General features: G+C 33.4%; 5 protein-coding genes across 5 annotated transcripts; 3 read left to right on the top strand and 2 right to left on the bottom strand.

The window, feature by feature from the left end:
* Nucleotides 1-61: 61 nt before the first annotated feature.
* On the bottom strand, nucleotides 62-5,322 carry LOC143359902 (gametogenetin-binding protein 2-like). The gene is made up of 11 exons (XM_076798257.1): nucleotides 5,226-5,322; nucleotides 4,903-4,994; nucleotides 3,924-4,114; nucleotides 2,593-2,736; nucleotides 2,309-2,521; nucleotides 2,038-2,241; nucleotides 1,563-1,962; nucleotides 1,397-1,486; nucleotides 1,027-1,293; nucleotides 545-946; nucleotides 62-475 (listed from the first exon to the last, which is right to left on the bottom strand). The coding sequence occupies exons 1-11, from the start codon at nucleotides 5,272-5,274 to the stop codon at nucleotides 299-301; spliced, it is 2,229 nt and encodes a 742-aa protein (XP_076654372.1). The 5' UTR covers nucleotides 5,275-5,322; the 3' UTR covers nucleotides 62-298.
* Nucleotides 5,323-5,624: 302 nt separating this feature from the next.
* LOC143359904 (neuferricin) lies at nucleotides 5,625-7,408 on the top strand. Its single transcript, XM_076798260.1, has 4 exons — nucleotides 5,625-6,510; nucleotides 6,581-6,721; nucleotides 6,793-6,979; nucleotides 7,041-7,408. Exons 1-4 carry the CDS (start codon nucleotides 6,189-6,191, stop codon nucleotides 7,228-7,230), a joined length of 840 nt encoding a protein of 279 aa, XP_076654375.1. The 5' UTR covers nucleotides 5,625-6,188; the 3' UTR covers nucleotides 7,231-7,408.
* Nucleotides 7,286-9,348, bottom strand: LOC143359905 (uncharacterized). Its single transcript, XM_076798261.1, has 3 exons — nucleotides 9,118-9,348; nucleotides 8,734-8,901; nucleotides 7,286-8,647 (listed from the first exon to the last, which is right to left on the bottom strand). Exons 1-3 carry the CDS (start codon nucleotides 9,141-9,143, stop codon nucleotides 8,278-8,280), a joined length of 564 nt encoding a protein of 187 aa, XP_076654376.1. The 5' UTR covers nucleotides 9,144-9,348; the 3' UTR covers nucleotides 7,286-8,277.
* Nucleotides 9,349-10,367: 1,019 nt separating this feature from the next.
* On the top strand, nucleotides 10,368-12,524 carry LOC143359961 (general transcription factor II-I repeat domain-containing protein 2B-like). Its single transcript, XM_076798401.1, has 2 exons — nucleotides 10,368-10,439; nucleotides 10,493-12,524. Exon 2 carries the CDS (start codon nucleotides 10,664-10,666, stop codon nucleotides 12,461-12,463), a length of 1,800 nt encoding a protein of 599 aa, XP_076654516.1. The 5' UTR covers nucleotides 10,368-10,439; nucleotides 10,493-10,663; the 3' UTR covers nucleotides 12,464-12,524.
* Nucleotides 12,525-13,178: 654 nt separating this feature from the next.
* On the top strand, nucleotides 13,179-18,721 carry Taf2 (TATA-box binding protein associated factor 2). Its single transcript, XM_076797510.1, has 19 exons — nucleotides 13,179-13,389; nucleotides 13,643-13,697; nucleotides 13,769-13,932; nucleotides 14,013-14,229; nucleotides 14,298-14,536; nucleotides 14,630-14,851; nucleotides 14,924-15,137; nucleotides 15,207-15,458; nucleotides 15,537-15,745; nucleotides 15,820-16,059; nucleotides 16,133-16,382; nucleotides 16,462-16,602; nucleotides 16,679-16,869; nucleotides 16,942-17,153; nucleotides 17,236-17,455; nucleotides 17,536-17,689; nucleotides 17,762-17,926; nucleotides 18,015-18,188; nucleotides 18,281-18,721. The coding sequence occupies exons 1-19, from the start codon at nucleotides 13,346-13,348 to the stop codon at nucleotides 18,524-18,526; spliced, it is 3,609 nt and encodes a 1,202-aa protein (XP_076653625.1). The 5' UTR covers nucleotides 13,179-13,345; the 3' UTR covers nucleotides 18,527-18,721.
* Nucleotides 18,722-18,930: the final 209 nt, after the last annotated feature.

The raw sequence follows: 18,930 nt of genomic DNA, 5'->3' as shown, positions 1-18,930 counted from the left end.
TTGTCTTTTATTTCTTTTGAATTGAGCTGCATAGGAAACAACAAAATTCAAGGCATAATCATTCTCATGATATTTCTAGTTTATTAGACGTAGTTTACTGCTTGCAAATAAACCATATCATATGACGTTCTTACGATGTACATCTCCAACGATATTTTATTCACACAGGAAGGTTGTCCTCCAATAATAACAATTATCCAAAATACATCTATTGCATTCGTGTGTCTCTATTGGCAGTAAATCAATGTAAAAAAAGAAAGATTGTATTCTATTAAGTAACTGTACCTAGTAGAAACTTTTAATTAGGAATGGTAAAGGGTTTATGATGGCTGCATAAGATAGCGAAACGTTTTCTAAGCGTTTGACGAAGTTCTTGTCGTTTTTCAAGAACTTGGCACATTCGCGATTTAAACTCCAACACTTCCTCCGCTGGAATATAACTTTCTTTTTCTTCATCATCTGACAAATGGGATTCCTGATAATAAATAAATTGCGTTACAAACGGAAAAAGAATATATATATATATAGAACATTAAACACTTACTTCTAACATCTGTGTAAGTGTTAGACCGCCGCCCTTCTCCTTCAATAATGAGATGCTAGAATTGGAATGAATAAGTTTATCAGATGGTCGTATGTCGTGACAATCTCTTTCATGGTTACAACATCCATCGCTGCAGGCTACTTCTGATCCTTCTGGTGTACTAGGAAGAGAAGAACTACTAATATTGTGTTCCGAAGAATAACCACAATCCTGCGACGATTGTTCACTTGAAGAACGACTTTTCCTCTCTGAAATCGATAATTCAAAACGTTTTTTCATTTCTATCCACATATATCTTTTGCTTGGTTTTCCTATCCAAGCATGTACTATGTCTTTAGTCATTGGGTGTTTACAGTCGTCTAGACTGTGCCAATCATCGTCTTCCATTTTCTCCGAACAATCCTGCGTATTGAACGACATATAAATCTTACAAGTAAAATTAAAACATGAGTAGAACATGTATTGATACATTGTATCATTACCTTACACGACTCGCATGCTTCGAATAATTCTTCTTCGGAAAGATTCTTAACAGGAGTGCTATGCTTTTTCGTTTGATTTGTGGTAAATTTCGACTTTGATTCAGACGAATCTTTCTTAACACCATTCTTTTGTAGGTTCGACGTTTTTTTGGGAAATGCTAGCTGCGTCTGACTTTGCGATTGTGATATACTAGATGATGACTTTTTTGTGCAGTCTGGACATTTACACGTAGGTGGTCCCTCATTTTTAGGATCTAATACTTGTAACTGAAAAAGAAGTATATGTTCGTTCGTTGTATACGTTCATATATGCATACATGTATATATGCGATATTTTCGGGTTCTCGCACACCTCAAAACAAGTCAATACCTTATGTCGATCTACATTCTGTGTTGTGGGTTTTGAATCTGCACAAACGCACTGTGTTTCACAGCTATCGCTTTGCCTTTTGCTTAAACACTATATGCATACAATTAAGTGAATAACCAAACACGTTTATTAGTTTTAAAAATTTCAATGCTGAGGGGCAGCTTACCTCGCACGTATTTTCCTTTTCTTCTGTTTCGTAACGACGTTCTTTCTTCTTCTTGCGTTTTAAACGTAACTTTTCTCGCCGTTGTTTCTTTGCTATTTCTTCTCTCGTTAATTCTTCATAAAGAAGTTCTAATTGCGAGATACCCTGCTTAACTTCTACGGCCATCTGTAAAGAATCATTTAACCATGAACAAAATTCATTTGCTAGTGCGCACCAGGTATTAAATTCACTATTCATACTCCTGGACAATGCATCCACTGCAACGGCGGCCAGCACTTTACACACAGTTTCTTCTTCCCTTAAACGTCGATGAACTCTATGCAATCGTTCAGCAACGCATATACCTAAACATGTAAGTACTTCTTCCTGAGCAATTTCTAATGTTTTTGCATGCCGTTCCCTGTAATTTCATGTGTCCTAAACTGATTAAATCCCGATAGAAACTTTTTGATAATAAACTTTCATAACTACGTACCTTCCCATGAGTTCTGGTTGAGCTCGACCAATTAAAGTATTAATATAATCTGTACTAGTAGGTAAATGTACATGTCTATCTTGTATGCAACGTTTAATTCCAGAGTACAGGGCGGCGACATAACCTGTTTCTTTTGCTGGCTCCGGTTCTGTTGTTAACAAGGAAGATGCTAATATCACCTTCGTTCGACATTCTCCACAGAATCTACAAAAGCATACACAATAGAAAATTTCAATTACAAGTAACTTAAACATGATATTTATGATCTTACCGATGTTTACGTAAATACGTGTCCAAGGTGGCATCGAGAGTATCAGTTTCTATCAGAGCAAGTTCCTGTCGACAGGGAAGTTCCATACAATCCCATACTTCTCTCCACGCGCTTGGCAGTGGCCTCATACGTTGAATTTCCAATGAATGCAATACACATCTTCGCGACTTCTTACTTCTAGGTTGTCTTTCAACTAAACTATTTAACCTTGTGCTACATAAAAATCAAATTGTTTTAGACTTTATATACTCGTAATAAATACATTACAATATCAATAGCATTACCTATGTCCTTGCAACATTGTACATAATAATTGCGGTGATCCTAAAACATCATCTTTTATCGATAGTAAACCTTCAGGTGTGATTATCAAAGGATCTAATGCTGGATGCCCTGATTTCATAAGGTCGTAGAACAATCTTTCAACGCTAAATACATAAAATATAAACATTCAATACGTGGAATAATTAGGAGCTGAAAAGAAGTCTCTTCACACATAGGGGGGAGTTGTGCAGTATCGATTGGAGTACAGTATCGATTGGAGTACAGTATCGATTGGAGTACAGTACCGACCAAAATTAGTTATTGGCTTTCTCTGTCAGATGGCTGCATTTTACTTGACAAAACAAATGAATATAGCCCATATTGCTGGTTCTATTGATTTTGCTGTTCTGACACAAGTTCTTCATTTTCCCGCAGAAAAATGTCTGAAATTCCAAAGCAGAAGAAAGGAAAATGGACATAGGAGAACATGAATGCTGCTGAGACTTTCAACGTCCCAAAAACTACATTGGGAGATTGATTCCGAGCAATTCGAGCCAGTGAATGTGTAAATTTAACTCCTCAAATGGGATAATTTACAAGAACATTTAATACAGAGTTAGAAAAACAATTGATTTTGTACGTGAAAGACCAAGATAGTAAATTCTTGTACTTTGACTGAAGAAAAAAAAATAAATGTGGAGAAAAGAAAAGCAAAAGGAAATTATAGAGCAAGAGAAGCAGAAAAAAGGCTGCAAAAAACGAAAAAGCAATTAAGAAAAGGAAATAGGGAAAAACTCAACAAGAAAACAAAATAATATTCGATTATTTTATTATTTGCATACGTGAAATTTGAATAAAAATACGTATTTTAACATCTAAATGTCTTTTCTAACATCATTAATCATTTAGAGTAAAAGATCTACTAAGTATGTAATTGGTCGGTATAGGACGACAATTTTTTGTTTCCTTCAAATTCTAACTTCTTTACTCTTACAAATAATCAATCCTTAGTATTGAATTCCACAAAATTAAGTTCTGTCCTTTTATTCAGCTTCATTCGTGCTACAGATTCCTTTTTTAAATTTTAATTTTTACTGACTCTAGCCCAAGATATAAGAAGAAAACTTAGAGCAGTTGATACTGCATGACTCTCCCCTACTACGTAGTGTGTCAAAGCCTAAATTTTATTATCGGGACTATGAAAGCATCGATGATAGGGTCAGGCGTGCCCAGCAAGCAATTCCCCTTGTCCCTGTGTTATCTCGGGAGACTTCTTTTCAGCTCCCAATAATACAGAGAGCGATGTTTATTTCATAAGTATTATGCATATATATCACACAGTTTTTTTTACCTTCTCCTGCAACCAATACATGGCACAGCTTGACCTAAAATTGCAAGCATATCCTTGCATGTTACTTTAAACGATGCTTTAATTTCTTCCTTTGTAAGCATATCCAATTTCTTAGTAAATTCATCAAGCTGTTTACCACGTACTAATGGATTATCACAGATTGCTCCCAAACCATTCATATCCATAATCATCTATAGAAGAAGTCAAAATTTTTTCTATAATATTGAATTATAAATTCTGATGTTATTTCGGTCAGACGATATATCAGATGATAGATTAGGATGTTATTTTAAAAAAGAATAACAAAAAGTTATATATATATAAAGTATAAAAAAAATATTAAAATGACTTTTATCAAAATTATACAGTTTTACTTATTTTATACTAATATAAAAACCCTTTATATCCCTAATCAGCTACACAAGAAGTCAAAATTATTTCTATAATGTTAAATTATAAATTCTGATGTTGTTTCGGTCAGAAGATATATCAGATGATATATAAAAAATATTATAATGGGTTTTATAAAAATTATACAGTTCTACGTATTTCATGCTAACGTACTACATCGCAATCTTTGATAATTTTATTGTTCAAGTTGTCGTTTCATTCGCTGCATAGTATCTAATCGATGCTTTAAAAAAAAAAAAGAACGACGTTTGACATTTTTTATTTTTGCAAGAAAAACAAGCGAGTTTAAAATCACAATAATAGAACGAACGATAGTTGAAAAGCTGCTATTGATTCGTAGAAACATGAATCACGTTCGACTGCCAGCCATCAACGATTGTTAAGCGTAGAACCGATATTAAACACAGTGTACTCTTAATTAGTTATGCCATAGGCATGCATTCATAGCCACGTTTAGGTTAAGTCAGAAATATCATAGAATGCCATTACGTAAGTCCTATTAAGCCGTTGGTTTTCGACAGACGAATAATTCTATTTGGGAATGTTATCCGATGGAAATTCTGCTCACCGTGAGATTCTCATCAACAATCAACGGCATTTGTCTTCGCGTCAAATCGACCGGGTCATCGTCCCGCCAAACGTTCACCAGTTTCGCCATCGCTGTTGAATATCTTAATTACCAACGATTCAACACGCAATAACGTTCGATCCTGCCGAACGACACAATGCACACACGCTCCGAATCGTTAATCCACTGCCACGGATACACCAGAAAAATAAGTAGACGGTATCATACGTCTGCCATTTGCAACGAGTGGTTTCTCACTTCCGCCCTGCGTGCATTGTCCCGCTTCCCTCTCCGAGCGCTATCCTTATTCTAATTGCACATACCTGTTCCTAATCTCTTTCCTTTGAAGCCGCTTTTCGTACAAAGTCCCATAGAACGACTTGTCTGTCGCGCATCTGATAAAAAAAAGAAATTCGATACACGATAGCGACGACAGTGTCTGATTAAGTGTATTGTTTCCCTTGGGAAAGGCTCGAGTTATTCGCTAACGAAAAGCTGTATCAGTAGGACCGCAGAATTTCAGCAATTTTTGTTTTTTTTTTCTCAGCGAACCTAGAACAAAAATAAGGAGATACGCGCCTGAGCGCATCCCAGTGCGCATTATATTAGAATGATATTTATCGTAAAGGATTGATGAAGGCACGTACCGACTACTCGAAGCAAAAGAGAAGATAAAATATATGCCAACTTGGCAGAGGAGGTGTAGCGTAATAGGCTCAGAACGCGGTGAAATTCATACGTTCGAATGTTTAACATGAAATCATTTTGTCCACTATTTTCTTTCCCTTCGGTATAATATTTTAGAAAAACTAATGCTTTTCACATTTTCTAAACGGAACACGTGAACACATGGAACGCATGTTTTCGGTACTTATTTGTTGTTTACGTTGCGAGATGTAATTTCAAAATTTATACTTCAGGATTATATCATAGGCCTAGTTATTAAATATATACATATAAGTACACGCGGTTACATGTATACACTTAGTTATAAGAATTTGATGTAATATTACATTATGAGTAAAATAATAATCGATGTGTTAAAAAGTATTTATATGACCCGCCTTTCGCGTTCGGAACGCTGCGTTCTGTGTCGGATACGCACTGACGTATACAGAGCATTCTTAAAGGAATTATGTATGTTTTTCGTTCGAAATATTTAAACAATTATATAAATTTTATTGTTGTTGATTTCTTCAGTTATTAATTTCAATATTTACGACACATAAAAGTGTCTGTGTTGTGAATGTAGAAAGTTGATTACGAATAAAGCATTTAACCAAACTATGTTTTCCAAGTATCTTTGGTTGTTTCCAGTATTTATATCTGTATATCTTCTATACTCGCATGATTATCTGAACAAAATAAAATTAGATGATTTTATGCAAAAGGGAATAAATATTATTGGTAATATTTATTTCACTTCGGATAGAAACCCGAATTCAATTTCAGAAACTAATGTGGATCAGAAAATATTCACACAGAATGAACTCAGAAAATATACAAACTTAAAAGATGGTTTATATATTTCGATATTAGGGCAAGTTTTCGACGTTACAAAAGGTGCAAAACATTATGGTCCTGGAGCTACTTATCATGTCTTCACTGGTATAAATTATGATGTGATTATATTTATCACATACTTTTTGTCATGAATATTTAATAAATACGTTTGCAGGTCGAGACGCATCATTAGCTTTTATCACAGGTGAATTTAATGATAAAGGCTTAACAGATGATGTTTCTTCATTATCTTTACAGAAAATCAAAGCACTAAATGACTGGGTCAAATTTTATAATGACAACTATATTTACAAAGGTTGGCTTGCTATAATTCATAATATATTCATAAATATTTCTGACATCAGAAGTATGTTCCCTTTGATATAGGCAAACTAAGCGGCAGACACTACCACGAGGATGGTAGTCCAACTGAAGAAACGTATAATATACAAAGAATGTTAAAGCAAACTAAAGAAATCGAATTGAACGAGGAACATAGGAAAAGGATGTTTCCTCCATGCAATATAGAATGGAATCCAGCCTCTGGAAGTCTAGTATGGTGTACTAAAAAAAGGTAAATACATTTTGCAAAAATATTTTCTTTCATCAAAATTTTTTTAATTGATTCTTTTTAGTGGGGGAATAGCAAGAGATTGGATTGGTGTACCAAGAATGTTATTTGAATCTCCTGGATCACAACAATCTAGGTGTGCATGTGTTAAACTTGATAGCAAAGAGTATGAAGAAGTTAAAGGTATGCTTAGAGAATATGTTGGGTGCGACAAACATTCAATAAAATGCTCTGTAAAGATAGATAATACATAACAAAAAGTGGCGTTATCGATGATATAGTAATATTTCAATATTCACTCCATCCATGTAAATACTTACTAGATTTTATTATTTTTTATATTATGCACTTATGAAACTATAATATTTTAACACTATAAATACAATTGTACATCATTTATGATAAAAAATATAGTACATATATAAGAAAGAATACATCATAATTATTACTATTATTTTCATTTCCAATAGATGTAAAATACTAAATGAATACATACTTAGAACATTTGTTTATTTCATCAGTCTTTTTCAGCTTATGTAATTTTATATGTGTGTTGAACATTTTCTTTATTGTTATTCAAGATGTATTTCAATGCACTTAGAAGATGCACATTTGTATGTTATTAGAAAAGTGTAATACAAAACAAATTTACAAAATACGAAATAATATAAATGCATTAAAGGAAGTACAGTTAAGTAAATTTGTAGATAAGTGTATAGAGCAAATTCAAATACATAAAACATACTTGAATCAAGATAATAGTATATGTAAAAAAGAAATTTAATATCATATTTGCATGAACATCATGAATGAAGAAAATTATGTTTTTAATAATACCTGTCTTACAGAGTAAGTATATGTAATACAAGTGATATTACATCTTTACTTAAAAAGAAAATACGTTGTAAAAGTTGATCCTTTCATTAATACAGCGACGTCACTATATATATATTACTGTAAGTGTTGTCTGCAGCTGTAAAGAACGCAGCTGGAAAGATTGTGCGCCTGATTCGTTATTAGGTACACTTAATTTCACTAGTGGTAGAAGTTGCAATGTCAACTAATCAAATTAGGAACAGGTAGGGTTTCCTCTTGCCCCTGTGCCATTCTGCATGTCTCCTTCTCATCCGTGTACAGTACTCTTATATGCACTTTTCACGCATATACATTAATGTAATTATACAAAAAATTAAAAAATTAAGTCAAAAGTGAACTTTCATTACGAAAAGAAAGATTATTTCAATAAATAGTTTTCATTACAACTCATCCTGCATTGTACATTTCAATACCTCTGTATATTATCATTTTGTCTCGCTATTAATCTTTGCAGGAGATTCTGCTGTAATACTATTAAGTTTATCAAGCAACATTTGCATAGATGCGCATCTCCGTTTGAAACTAATTAGATTCTTCATTTTTGCTCTTCTCTTCTTTAGTTTATAATCTGAAGGTTTATCTTGAAATTGTATCATACGTTTATATCTTTTTACACTCATGAACTTACTATTTTCATTTCCATCGTCTTTTTCTTCATAAATCGTTTCCAGAGTATTTAATTTGCGTTTTAGACTTTTATTTAAATAATAATTTTTAACATCTACTTCTCCTTCTTGTGTTTTGTTCTGTTTTTCCATTTCGGCACTAGTTCTTTTCCTTGGTCTTAAACTGCATCTAAGAACATACATAAATATTTTGTGTAACAGAGTAGTTCGAGTGCTTTAATGCTCGAGATATGTTACAACAAATAATAGTTATACCTTCTGTTAAGACTTTCACTAAGAGTTTGAGTAGGATTGATGCAGAATGCTTTCCTTCTGAGCGCCTTCTTTCTTCCTGTATGTGGCAAATTTGTATCTACTGTGAGCATTTCTAAACTAGCTGTTACAGCAGGTAAATTTACATCGGCTGTATCATGCTTTTCTTGTCTGGAAAAAAGTAATTTGCATCGAGAATAAACTAATTCCTCAATAGCCACACGATTCACAGAAACAACAATACACATTATTGAATTAATGATCCTTGAAACTTTAATTTTATATTCTAACACTTCTGGGAGGATAATAATATATTTTAAGAATAATATTTGATGAAAATATTGTTTAATTTTAAATTGATTAAAATATTATTTCGAAATAACTCACATTAGGTCCAATTGCGTTTCATCCATTTGTAAAATTGAAATATTTACACAATAGTGAATTACTTGAAGATATTGTTCATTGGATGATAGTATAACAACTATTAAAACAACTTCAAGCAGCTAATGATTTTTATAGTTTACATCCACGATCCTACCGAAAACTCGGATCAACTCGGATCATTCATTTACGTATCATATCGCACTCTTCCTACAAGTCCTGAACTACCACTACATAACCAAAGAGTAGGAATACAACAAGAGGCGACACTTACAAGGAGGCTCCTTGGGTCACCGATTTTGTTGAAACTTTGCACACTTATAAATCTCGTTTTCCTGTTTACGAATATACCGCATTATAGGCGCAGATACCCAATAGCTTCCGAGATATTAAAGTTTCATTACTTCCGTAAAATACAATATTCTTTTATTATTAGCTTGAATGGCACAAGAAGAGCCGGCGTGGCGTGTGGTAACGTACCATACCTCCACACGGATCACCTGTGTCCTGCCGACTGATTGTATTTTTTTTTAATTTTATTGTATTTTATATTTACGAGTCATTTATCTCGATGTATGTGTATATTATTACTCTCAATTAATTAGATATCTATTAAAATGAAATAGAAGTAGGTCATTCCATTAAAAGAAATTAAGGTAACTTTGAATAGCAATATTAATAAATATTACATTATGAATGAACACGCACAGGTTTGTAATTATTAGATATTGACACGAAATAAGAATATTAAATCCAGTTAATTTAAATTTCCCGCGTGCCTATAAAACCGTAGCCTGTCTTAGACCATTAGATATATAGTCTAAGGATCGGATATTGCATGGTTGTTCCGCGCATGCGCGACAATTCCAACGTCAGTAAAGTAAAAAGTTTGGCTAAAATGGGATACCATGATCACTCCACATATTTTCGCAAAATTTCCTATGATTTGATTTTGAAAAATGAATGTATAGTATGTATATACCAATCAAATGTTAATAATAATTTATTAAAAATTCGTAGCATGTTTGTCTCGTCGTGTCGTCCTTAACCTTTCCGATACTTTCCCGCTAATAATAGTGCCCCACTACTTTCTCCACAATATGTATACTTAAATACGTTACTGCTTTTGGACGCGCATGCGCGAAAAAACCATGCAATATTCCATAAATGACAATAACTGACTCGAGTGTTGTATTGTTGTACAATGTCATATGCCTCTTGTTGTTGTACACCTTGGTCGCGTCTCAGGGTCGATGTGATTGAAAACAAGGCGATCAAGACGATCAAGACGATCAAGACTATCAAAACTTAGAAGACTTCCATGAGTTCCAAGACGATCAAGACTTTTATGATTTTCAAGACTTTCAAGACTTTCAAGACTTCAAGACTTTCAAGACGTTCAAGATTAGCAAGAATTCCAAGAGTTTTCAGTTTCGAATCATATTCGAATATGAGATTTGAAGCGTGCCAAGTCCCACCACTAGTACTAAATAGTGTGTATAGTAAATTTTGTTTTAACTTGTTACTTGTTTATTAAGCAGTGAGCAATATGTCTCGAGAGCAGATGTATTGTCAAAATTTTAATCCGGAATGGGAAACAAACTTTTTCTTCTCCCAAATTGGTAATCGTACAATATGCCTTATTTGCGGATTGGAGCCTAAGCTAGTAAAAGAATCTCAAATCAAACTGCATTTCTTGTGTCATCATTCACAACAATATGCTTCGTATGAAGATTCTGAAAAATTAAGCTTGATAGAAGGGCTCAAGTTAGTATATAAGGAATGTCGGACGTATATTCCTGAGGTTACATCTTTATCGGAGAAAGCTCATAATGCTTCTTATGCTATTTCGCTTTTAATAGCAAAGGAAGGTAAACCATTCACTGAGGGTGATTTCATAAAGAAATGCCTCATTGAAGCGGTTAAATTGTTTGGGAATTCATTAACACTTGAAGAAGCTGCGAGCATCCCACTTAGTGGTAAAACTGTGAGGTCCCGAATTTTGGACATAGGTGCTTCTATTGAAGATAGATTAACTGCACTTTTAGACACATGTCGTTATTTCTCATTGTGTCTGACCGAAAACACTGATAACCAGCATACAAATCAATTGAGCATTTTCGCTCGAATTGTACAGAATGATTTTTCATATGTCGAAGAACTTCTGGACTTTGCAGTTTTGCATGACGTAGGGACAGAAGTAGACATTTTCGATGCAGTTGAGAACACTCTTATAAAATTTCAAACTAATTTTTCCAAATGCACTGCAGTAGTAACGGATGGTGCAAAAGCCATGAAAGGACTATGTGTGCAGTTTAAAAGTCGTGATTTAAAATTCCCAATCATACATTATATCATCCATCAGGAGGCATTATGTGGGACAGATAAAAAATTATCTTTCGCTATGCGAAAGGTAAATAAAATAATCAATGCCATCAGAGGTGAAAATAAATTTTTGTCTCATAAGAAATTTATAGAATTACTTGAAACGCGCAACGCTGCTTACACTGATGTCCCTGTACATGATGAAGTACACTGGTTCAGTGCAGCGAATTGTTTAAATAAATTTTTTGCTATAAGGAAAGAAATCATCTTTTTCTTGCAAGAATATCCAATTTTAAATTTGGAAGAATATTCCTGCTTCATAACAGATGTGAGTTTCCTTTGCGAACTCTCAGTTATAGTTGATCTAACTACCCATTTGAATACCTTAAGTTTAAAATTGCAAAAACCCGGTCAAAGTATTTCTGAGTTATGTAGCCTTGTCGATTCTTTTCGTAGAAGGCTGGTACTTTTTCAAAACCATTTAAGTCCAGAACAAGGAAGTTTTTTCTGTTTTCCCACTTGTAAGTTAATTTTCGAAGAATTCGGCACTGAGTGCGATTTTGATAATCATCTTCATATTCTTCGTTCATTTATAGATCACTTCGATAAGCGTTTCATCGACTTCGACTCGCTTAGAAATGATCTAATTCTCTTTGACAATCCCCTCACCGCCAGAATCGAAGAACACAATCTCGAGTGCCGAGAAGAATTGTGCGACCTTCAGAACGACATTTCTTTGAAAACGAGGGAAGAGAGAGGAGCTGAATTCTTCAAAACATTGGAAGAATCGACATATCCCGTTCTTAGAAATTTTGCGATCCGAATTTTCTCGATGTTCGGATCGACTTATTTGTGCGAAAGTCTGTCCACAGAAATGCGTAACATTAAGACGGATCAGCGCACATTACTGAAAGATTCTTCGTTACTGTCAGCGATACGAACATCGACGTCCAGCTTACCCATCGACATTTCCGATTTACCTAGCACGACTAAACGTGCGAGAAAATCTTCTTTGCTAATCTGATAAAAATTTTGACAGTAAAATTAAAAATTATTTTCCATATTTATTTTTATTTTCTATGTGACATAGTAGTAGTATGTAGTAGGCCTACATACAGGGGATACCATTTACAAAAAAAAAAACGCATTGACAATAGTACCTCATGGGTGATGGGGAAACCTATTGATATGAGTGTTGCCCTAATGCCCCTTGCGCAGTTCCTTAGAGGATAATCCAACTGTCAATCTTCGACTTTGATGAAACTTTGCAATTCTCAGCAAATTCCATTCTATGTTTTAAGAGGCTAAAATTATGAATATATAGTACATATTTATATTGTTTGTAAGTTAATGTAAATACGAAGAAAACCAATATTAATAAATGTTACATTATCAATCAACTTGAACGGGTTTTTAGTTATTAGATATTGACACGAAATAAGAATATTAAATCCAGTTAATTTAAATTTCCCGCGTTCCTACAGTCGAACGACCGACATCAAAGGTACCAATTCGCGTTGCGTCTGCGCCATGTAGTGATGGGCATTATCGACTAAATTCAACTATCGACTGATTACTATTTAGTTACTACATACTATCGACAGAGAGGAATCTGCTATCGAATATTTAGTCGATAGTTTTTAGTCGATGGTGCCCATCACTAGCGCCATGACTAACCCGGTAATGGCAGAAAGGGGATAACTGTATTCCCCTCAATTTGCCTTCCTGCGACCATAACCAATGATTGAATAGATGTGTTTGAATGCTTACTTTCGTAGTGTTCGCCTAAAAAGTTTGATTCGTAAATATGTGTTTGAACATTAAAAATAATATTTATATATGGAACGAATTTTGACAAAGTACTCAAATAAGTTATTCAAATTGATGAAATCACATAAATGGAAACATGAAGAAGGAAAGAACGGCCGATAATAGCCGACCATATAAATTATAAGTATCTTCAAGAAACTCATATTGTAACCAATAATTGCTAATTAGTGTTGATGTTTATACGAATATAATTTGATATGACTACACTCGTATCGTATATTAATAAATGTTTTAATAACTCATAAATATATCATTTAAATGTAGTTTTGTTTATACGTTTAGGTTATGTTTACAAAATATAATATCTGTTATTCTTAGTATTCTATCTGGTTTAACAAAATATTAGTGGTTATTGATTTTTTTTCTATTTTACGGCTCACCAAATACTGAGCCTTACAGGAATAAGTTTTCAAAGGAAGAGTATCATTGTAAGTATCATGATTGTTTCTGAAAAAGATTTTTCGAGCTGCTGTATCATAAACACATCTTTTATGTACAGGGTTTTGTTGAACTAACAATTGTTCCACTTCGTGATACATTAAGACTCGTGAAACTGAATGCAAAACAATGCAGAATTTATAGAGTATGTTTAAACGACACATATGAAGCACCATTTCAATATTTTGATCCGTTTCTGGATATTTGTCAAGGAGATGGCAAACAGTAAGTATTTTTGTAACAAATATAAATAATACTTTTCTATTATAAATATTTATTATAATATATTTATATTATCTTTTTAGACGGTCCTTGGAATTTTTCTCAAATATGCATTTAGCAGCAGCACAAAGGGTAGATCCAGATAATAATGCAGGAGAGTTAGTTGTTCAAATTCCGCCTGATGCAGCACATTTAGTTGCCGAAGGTAGAAGCTTGAGAATTAGTATTGAATTTTCTTTAGAGCAACCTCAGGGAGGGGTACATTTTGTTGTACCAAACTGTGAAGGAACTTTGGCAGAGGTAAAACAAATATATTACACTTATTCAATAGCCAGTTTCATGTATTTTATTGGACATATTTCTTTCAGAGGGGTGCACATATGTATACATACAGTTATGAGAATTCTTCAAGATTGTGGTTTCCTTGTGTCGATAGTTTTGCTGAACCATGTACATGGAAATTAGAATTTACTGTTGACGATTCCATGACAGCTATATCTTGTGGTGATCTTTTAGAAGTTGTATATACTCCAGATATGAGAAGGAAAACATTTCATTACGTTCTTAATACACCAGCATGTTCACCAAACATTGCACTTGCAGTTGGGTAAGTTTGTGAGTTAATAAGATATAATTCAAATGAATGTAAAATGTTTTATCTATATAGAATGTAATAATTATTATATATATTATATTTTAGACCATTTGAAATATTTGTGGATCCATACATGCACGAAGTGACACATTTTTGTTTACCACAATTATTACCATCGTTAAAAGTGTCTGCAAAATATATGCACGAAGCATTTGAATTTTATGAAGAAACTTTATCAAATAGATATCCATATTCTTGTTACAAGCAAGTGTTTGTAGATGAATTAGACGAAGATATTAATGCATATGCCACTATGAGTATACTAAAGTTAGTAAAGTTAATAAATGATACCAAGATTAAATATTCGATCAAATAACGTAAACTATGATTCATTTGTAGCACAAATCTGTTACATTCTACCGCGATCATTGACCAAGTTTATATTACAAAAAAGGCTATGGCTCAAGCTGTGGCTGAACAATTTTTTGGTTGTTTTATATCCATGCAAAATTGGTCGGACACGTGGTTACCTAAAGGTATTTCGACATATCTAACTGGTTTATATGCAAAAAAATGTTTTGGAAATAATGAATATCGAGAATGGGTTCAATCGGTAAATAGATTTCCCTATTTTCATCTATTAAAATCAAATGTTTTGGTCTAATGTTACCGAGGATTTTAGGAATTACAAGAAGTTGTAAAATATGAAGAACAGTTCGGAGGCATAATATTAGATCCGTCCCAACCACCAGCTCCATTACCCATTGCAGCCAATACCCCAGCACCTACACCAAGAGCTCCAGATCCTGGTTTTTATTTTCCAATAAGAAATTTGCATACAATGTCCCCAAAGTACATAGAAGTGCTTCGTAAAAAAGCGCATTTAGTAATTAGAATGTTGGAACATCGAATTGGCCAAGAATTGTTGCTACAGGTACGTCTTATTTTTTTATTATAATCGTTCATCTACATTTTTTTAAATTGATTGGAAATTCATTTGACTGTTTTACAGGTTTTTAATAAACAGTTATCTCTTGCCGCTAATGCTGCCCAACAAAAGATTGATTCTGGACTTTGGTCTCATATGTTGATTAGTACAAATGTTTTTACTAAAGCAATCTTTACCGTAACAGGTAAAGATATGGCAGTGTTTATAGATCAATGGGTCAGAACTGGTGGACATGCGAAATTTAGTTTAAGTTTTGTATTTAATAGGAAAAGGTAATATCAAAAATTCTCAGTATTAAACATACCTAGCTCTTTTGTATACTTGCTTATTAATATAAAGTTTATAGGAATACGGTAGAATTAGAAATTCGGCAAGACACCACAAATCAAAGAGGAATAAGAAAATATGTGGGTCCACTCCTAGTGAACATTCAAGAATTAGATGGTACTTTTAAACATACTTTACAAATTGAAGGGACAGTTGCAAAAGCAGACATAACATGTCATAGTAAAAGCCGCAGAAATAAAAAGAAAAAAATTCCACTATGTACTGGGGAAGAAGTGGACATGGATCTTTCTGCTATGGAGTAAATATTATTCTATGGCGCTGCAAATTATTTGATTAAGGCTACCACGATAATATTGGTTTTTTATTTATAGTGATTCTCCGGTGTTATGGATAAGATTAGACCCTGAGATGACGCTTATGCGTTCTGCTCAAATTGAACAACCTGATTACCAATGGCAATATCAATTAAGGCATGAAAGAGATGTCACTGCACAATTGGAAGCTATAGAAGCACTGCAAAATCATGCAACACCTCCTACACGATTAGCCTTGAACGATACTATAGAAAATGAGCATTGTTATTATAAAGTTAGACTACGAGCTGCGCATTGTTTAACTAAGGTGATTTCAATTTAAAATCACTCGTATTACATAGTTGCTAGCACAGTATACTTACAACAAATAATTTATACTTGTATAGGTAGCAAATGCAATGGTTGCAACATGGGCAGGCCCACCGGCAATGTTAACCATATTTAGAAAATTATTTGGATCCGCATCGTGTAGGCGCATAATTAAACAAAATAATTTTCAAAATTTTCAACATTATTTCCTTCAAAAGGTTTGAATAATATTTTCTAATATTAATGAAGTACCTACTTGTGATATTTTATCGAATTCCCTTATTATAATTTTAGACTATACCTGTAGCAATGGCAGGGCTCCGTAATGCTCATGGTATATGCCCGCCAGAAGTTTTAGCCTTCTTAATGGATTTATTTAAATACAACGACAACAGTAAAAATAGATACTCAGATAATTATTACAGAGCTGCTTTAATCGAGGCTCTTGGAGCTACTGTTACTCCAGTAATTAGTATACAACAAGGGTATGATGAATTAACAGTAAACAGAAATATCATTATTACCCTAATCGCATACATAATGTGTTTTCTTTTCAGGACAGCCATTACTGCCGAGTCTTTGTCGGTTGATACCAAAGCTATATTAGAAGAAGTTACTAGAAATTTGAATTTAGAAAAATTATTACCATGTTATAAGTACACTGTCAGTGTTTCTTGCCTGAAGGTTATACGAATATTGCAAAAGTTCGGTCATCTTCCGAGCAATCCCAACCTTTTCAGAGCATACGCTGCATATGGACAATTCATAGGTACATAAACTATTACACATTACATCTATCAGTAAACACTTACGAATATTCCCCACATACTACTTTTCTTATATTGATTCAGATGTTAGGATCGCAGCATTAGAAGCATTAGTTGATTTTACAAAAGTGGATGGCAAGTGGGAAGACCTAGAATTTTTATTAGACATGATAGAAATGGACCCTCACCCTGGCATACGACATAGATTGGTTAGACTTATGGTTGAGAATGCGCCATTCGAGAGAGCTCATAAACACCGTTTGGATCGTCCCGAATTGGTTGATCGTATTTGGAACTTAATTAAGTACGTATAAATTTATTCTGCATGTAACTTGTTTTTTTTTTTTTTTTTTTTTTACGGTAACATCTTATACACTTTTTCAGTGGTATGCTTTCTCACGATCCCAAAATACGTTGCGATTTGGTTGACTTGTACTATACCTTATATGGCTCCAAGCGTCCATTGTGTCTGCCTATTCCTGAAATTGCTGCTATTATGAAACCTAAGAAGGCAGGACCACAAAGTCCAGAACAAGATGTATGGAGCATTTTAGATGTATGTAGATTGTAACATAATGTACAGTTACAATATGGATAATATGAATTTCAGATCAAACCGAGTATACCGCATATAAAACATGAACCACCAATAGTGGAGATGGATAATACGAGCGGATCAGGTAAAAGGAAGCTTTCTCCTTGTAGAGAGACTCCAGGACCTTCAAATTCAGTGGACTATGGCCACGAAGTAAAACGACAAAAGCAGAATCCTAATGTAAGACATACTATCGAAAATTATAAAATTTACACAAACACCATTTTTTAATTATTATGATGAATATGGATTTTCCTGTGTTAAATAGGATGAAAGAGCGAGTTCCGTAACTAGCGACGGAAAAGTCAAATCAGAATATTATAGTGATAATTCTGCATCATTACCTGGAATTACAGGAACACCAGGACCTGTAGGGTTTGAACCAGGAATGTTTAAAAAAGAAATAGATGATCACAAGCAGAAAAATGACTCTGCTAACAAAGTAAATAATATTATTGATAATCTTTTATCGGCAGTGTATTTACATAATTTGTGTATAATGTATGTATTAAAATTTGAAATTATATTTCACAGAACAAGAAAAAGAAGAAAGATAAAAAGAAACACAAGCATAAACATAAGCATAAACATGATCATAAACATGGTAAGGATAAAGAGAAGAAAGAAAAAGATAAAGACAAGGTCAAAGAAAAGGAAAAAGAGAAAGACAAAAGTAAAGATTCATCCAGCTTAAAAATCAAAGAAGAGACTTTAAGTTCGGCTAGTTCCAGTCCCAGTCCTGATGCTGCGACTGTTACTAATGAATTCATTTTTCCATAGTATCAAAACGAGTCACAAGATCATTAGTCTTTTAAGGCTAATTCTGTTTATATCTTATATAATTTTTATATAATTTAGACCCACATTCTAAGATATCATGAATCCGAATGTTGATATCATCTACTGTAAATACTACATTTTTTAAATATATTGATACAAGATGTTTTTTCTCTAATTTTGTTAAATAAAATTTATAAAAAGAACTATGTGCTGGTATACATAAAAGAATTCTTATAATGTATCGCCTGTGATTATGCATGGAATTTCAACTATTATACTTTGTAGAAGCAATAATGGCTGTTGTAGCCATTCTTTTCATTGAAGAACAAAATATTTTATACATTTGAAATTTTAAAGACAAACGTTTCAGCTGTTCTATAGACACCTTCACACGCATTGTAACT

This window comes from Halictus rubicundus, chromosome 12 (assembly GCF_050948215.1).
Source record: "Halictus rubicundus isolate RS-2024b chromosome 12, iyHalRubi1_principal, whole genome shotgun sequence".
NCBI lineage: Eukaryota > Metazoa > Arthropoda > Insecta > Hymenoptera > Halictidae > Halictus > Halictus rubicundus.
This window is presented reverse-complemented; position numbering and strand designations above follow the sequence as displayed.

What these genes read in the sequence shown, in the direction of transcription:
- LOC143359905 (XM_076798261.1), bottom strand. Translation starts at nt 9,143, where the DNA reads ATGGATGAAACGCAATTGGACCTAAT. An exon ending in GAAACGCAATTGGACCTAAT is followed by an intron (nt 8,902 to 9,117) that starts GTGAGTTATTTC and finishes ACTTTTTTCCAG; the next exon opens with ACAAGAAAAGCATGATACAG. An exon ending in AGTGAAAGTCTTAACAGAAG is followed by an intron (nt 8,648 to 8,733) that starts GTATAACTATTA and finishes GTATGTTCTTAG; the next exon opens with ATGCAGTTTAAGACCAAGGA.
- LOC143359904 (XM_076798260.1), top strand. Translation starts at nt 6,189, where the DNA reads ATGTTTTCCAAGTATCTTTGGTTGTTTCCAGTATTTATATCTGTATAT. An exon ending in TGACAACTATATTTACAAAG is followed by an intron (nt 6,722 to 6,792) that starts GTTGGCTTGCTA and finishes CCTTTGATATAG; the next exon opens with GCAAACTAAGCGGCAGACAC. An exon ending in GTATGGTGTACTAAAAAAAG is followed by an intron (nt 6,980 to 7,040) that starts GTAAATACATTT and finishes GATTCTTTTTAG; the next exon opens with TGGGGGAATAGCAAGAGATT.
- LOC143359961 (XM_076798401.1), top strand. Translation starts at nt 10,664, where the DNA reads ATGTCTCGAGAGCAGATGTATTGTCAAAATTTTAATCCGGAATGGGAA.
- Taf2 (XM_076797510.1), top strand. Translation starts at nt 13,346, where the DNA reads ATGAAGAAGGAAAGAACGGCCGATAATAGCCGACCATATAAATT. An exon ending in AATAGCCGACCATATAAATT is followed by an intron (nt 13,390 to 13,642) that starts ATAAGTATCTTC and finishes TTTCTATTTTAC; the next exon opens with GGCTCACCAAATACTGAGCC. An exon ending in CACAAAGTCCAGAACAAGAT is followed by an intron (nt 17,690 to 17,761) that starts GTATGGAGCATT and finishes TATGAATTTCAG; the next exon opens with ATCAAACCGAGTATACCGCA.
- LOC143359902 (XM_076798257.1), bottom strand. Translation starts at nt 5,274, where the DNA reads ATGGGACTTTGTACGAAAAGCGGCTTCAAAGGAAAGAGATTAGGAACA. An exon ending in CAACCAGAACTCATGGGAAG is followed by an intron (nt 1,963 to 2,037) that starts GTACGTAGTTAT and finishes ATGAAATTACAG; the next exon opens with GGAACGGCATGCAAAAACAT. An exon ending in CACTTACACAGATGTTAGAA is followed by an intron (nt 476 to 544) that starts GTAAGTGTTTAA and finishes ATTTATTATCAG; the next exon opens with GAATCCCATTTGTCAGATGA.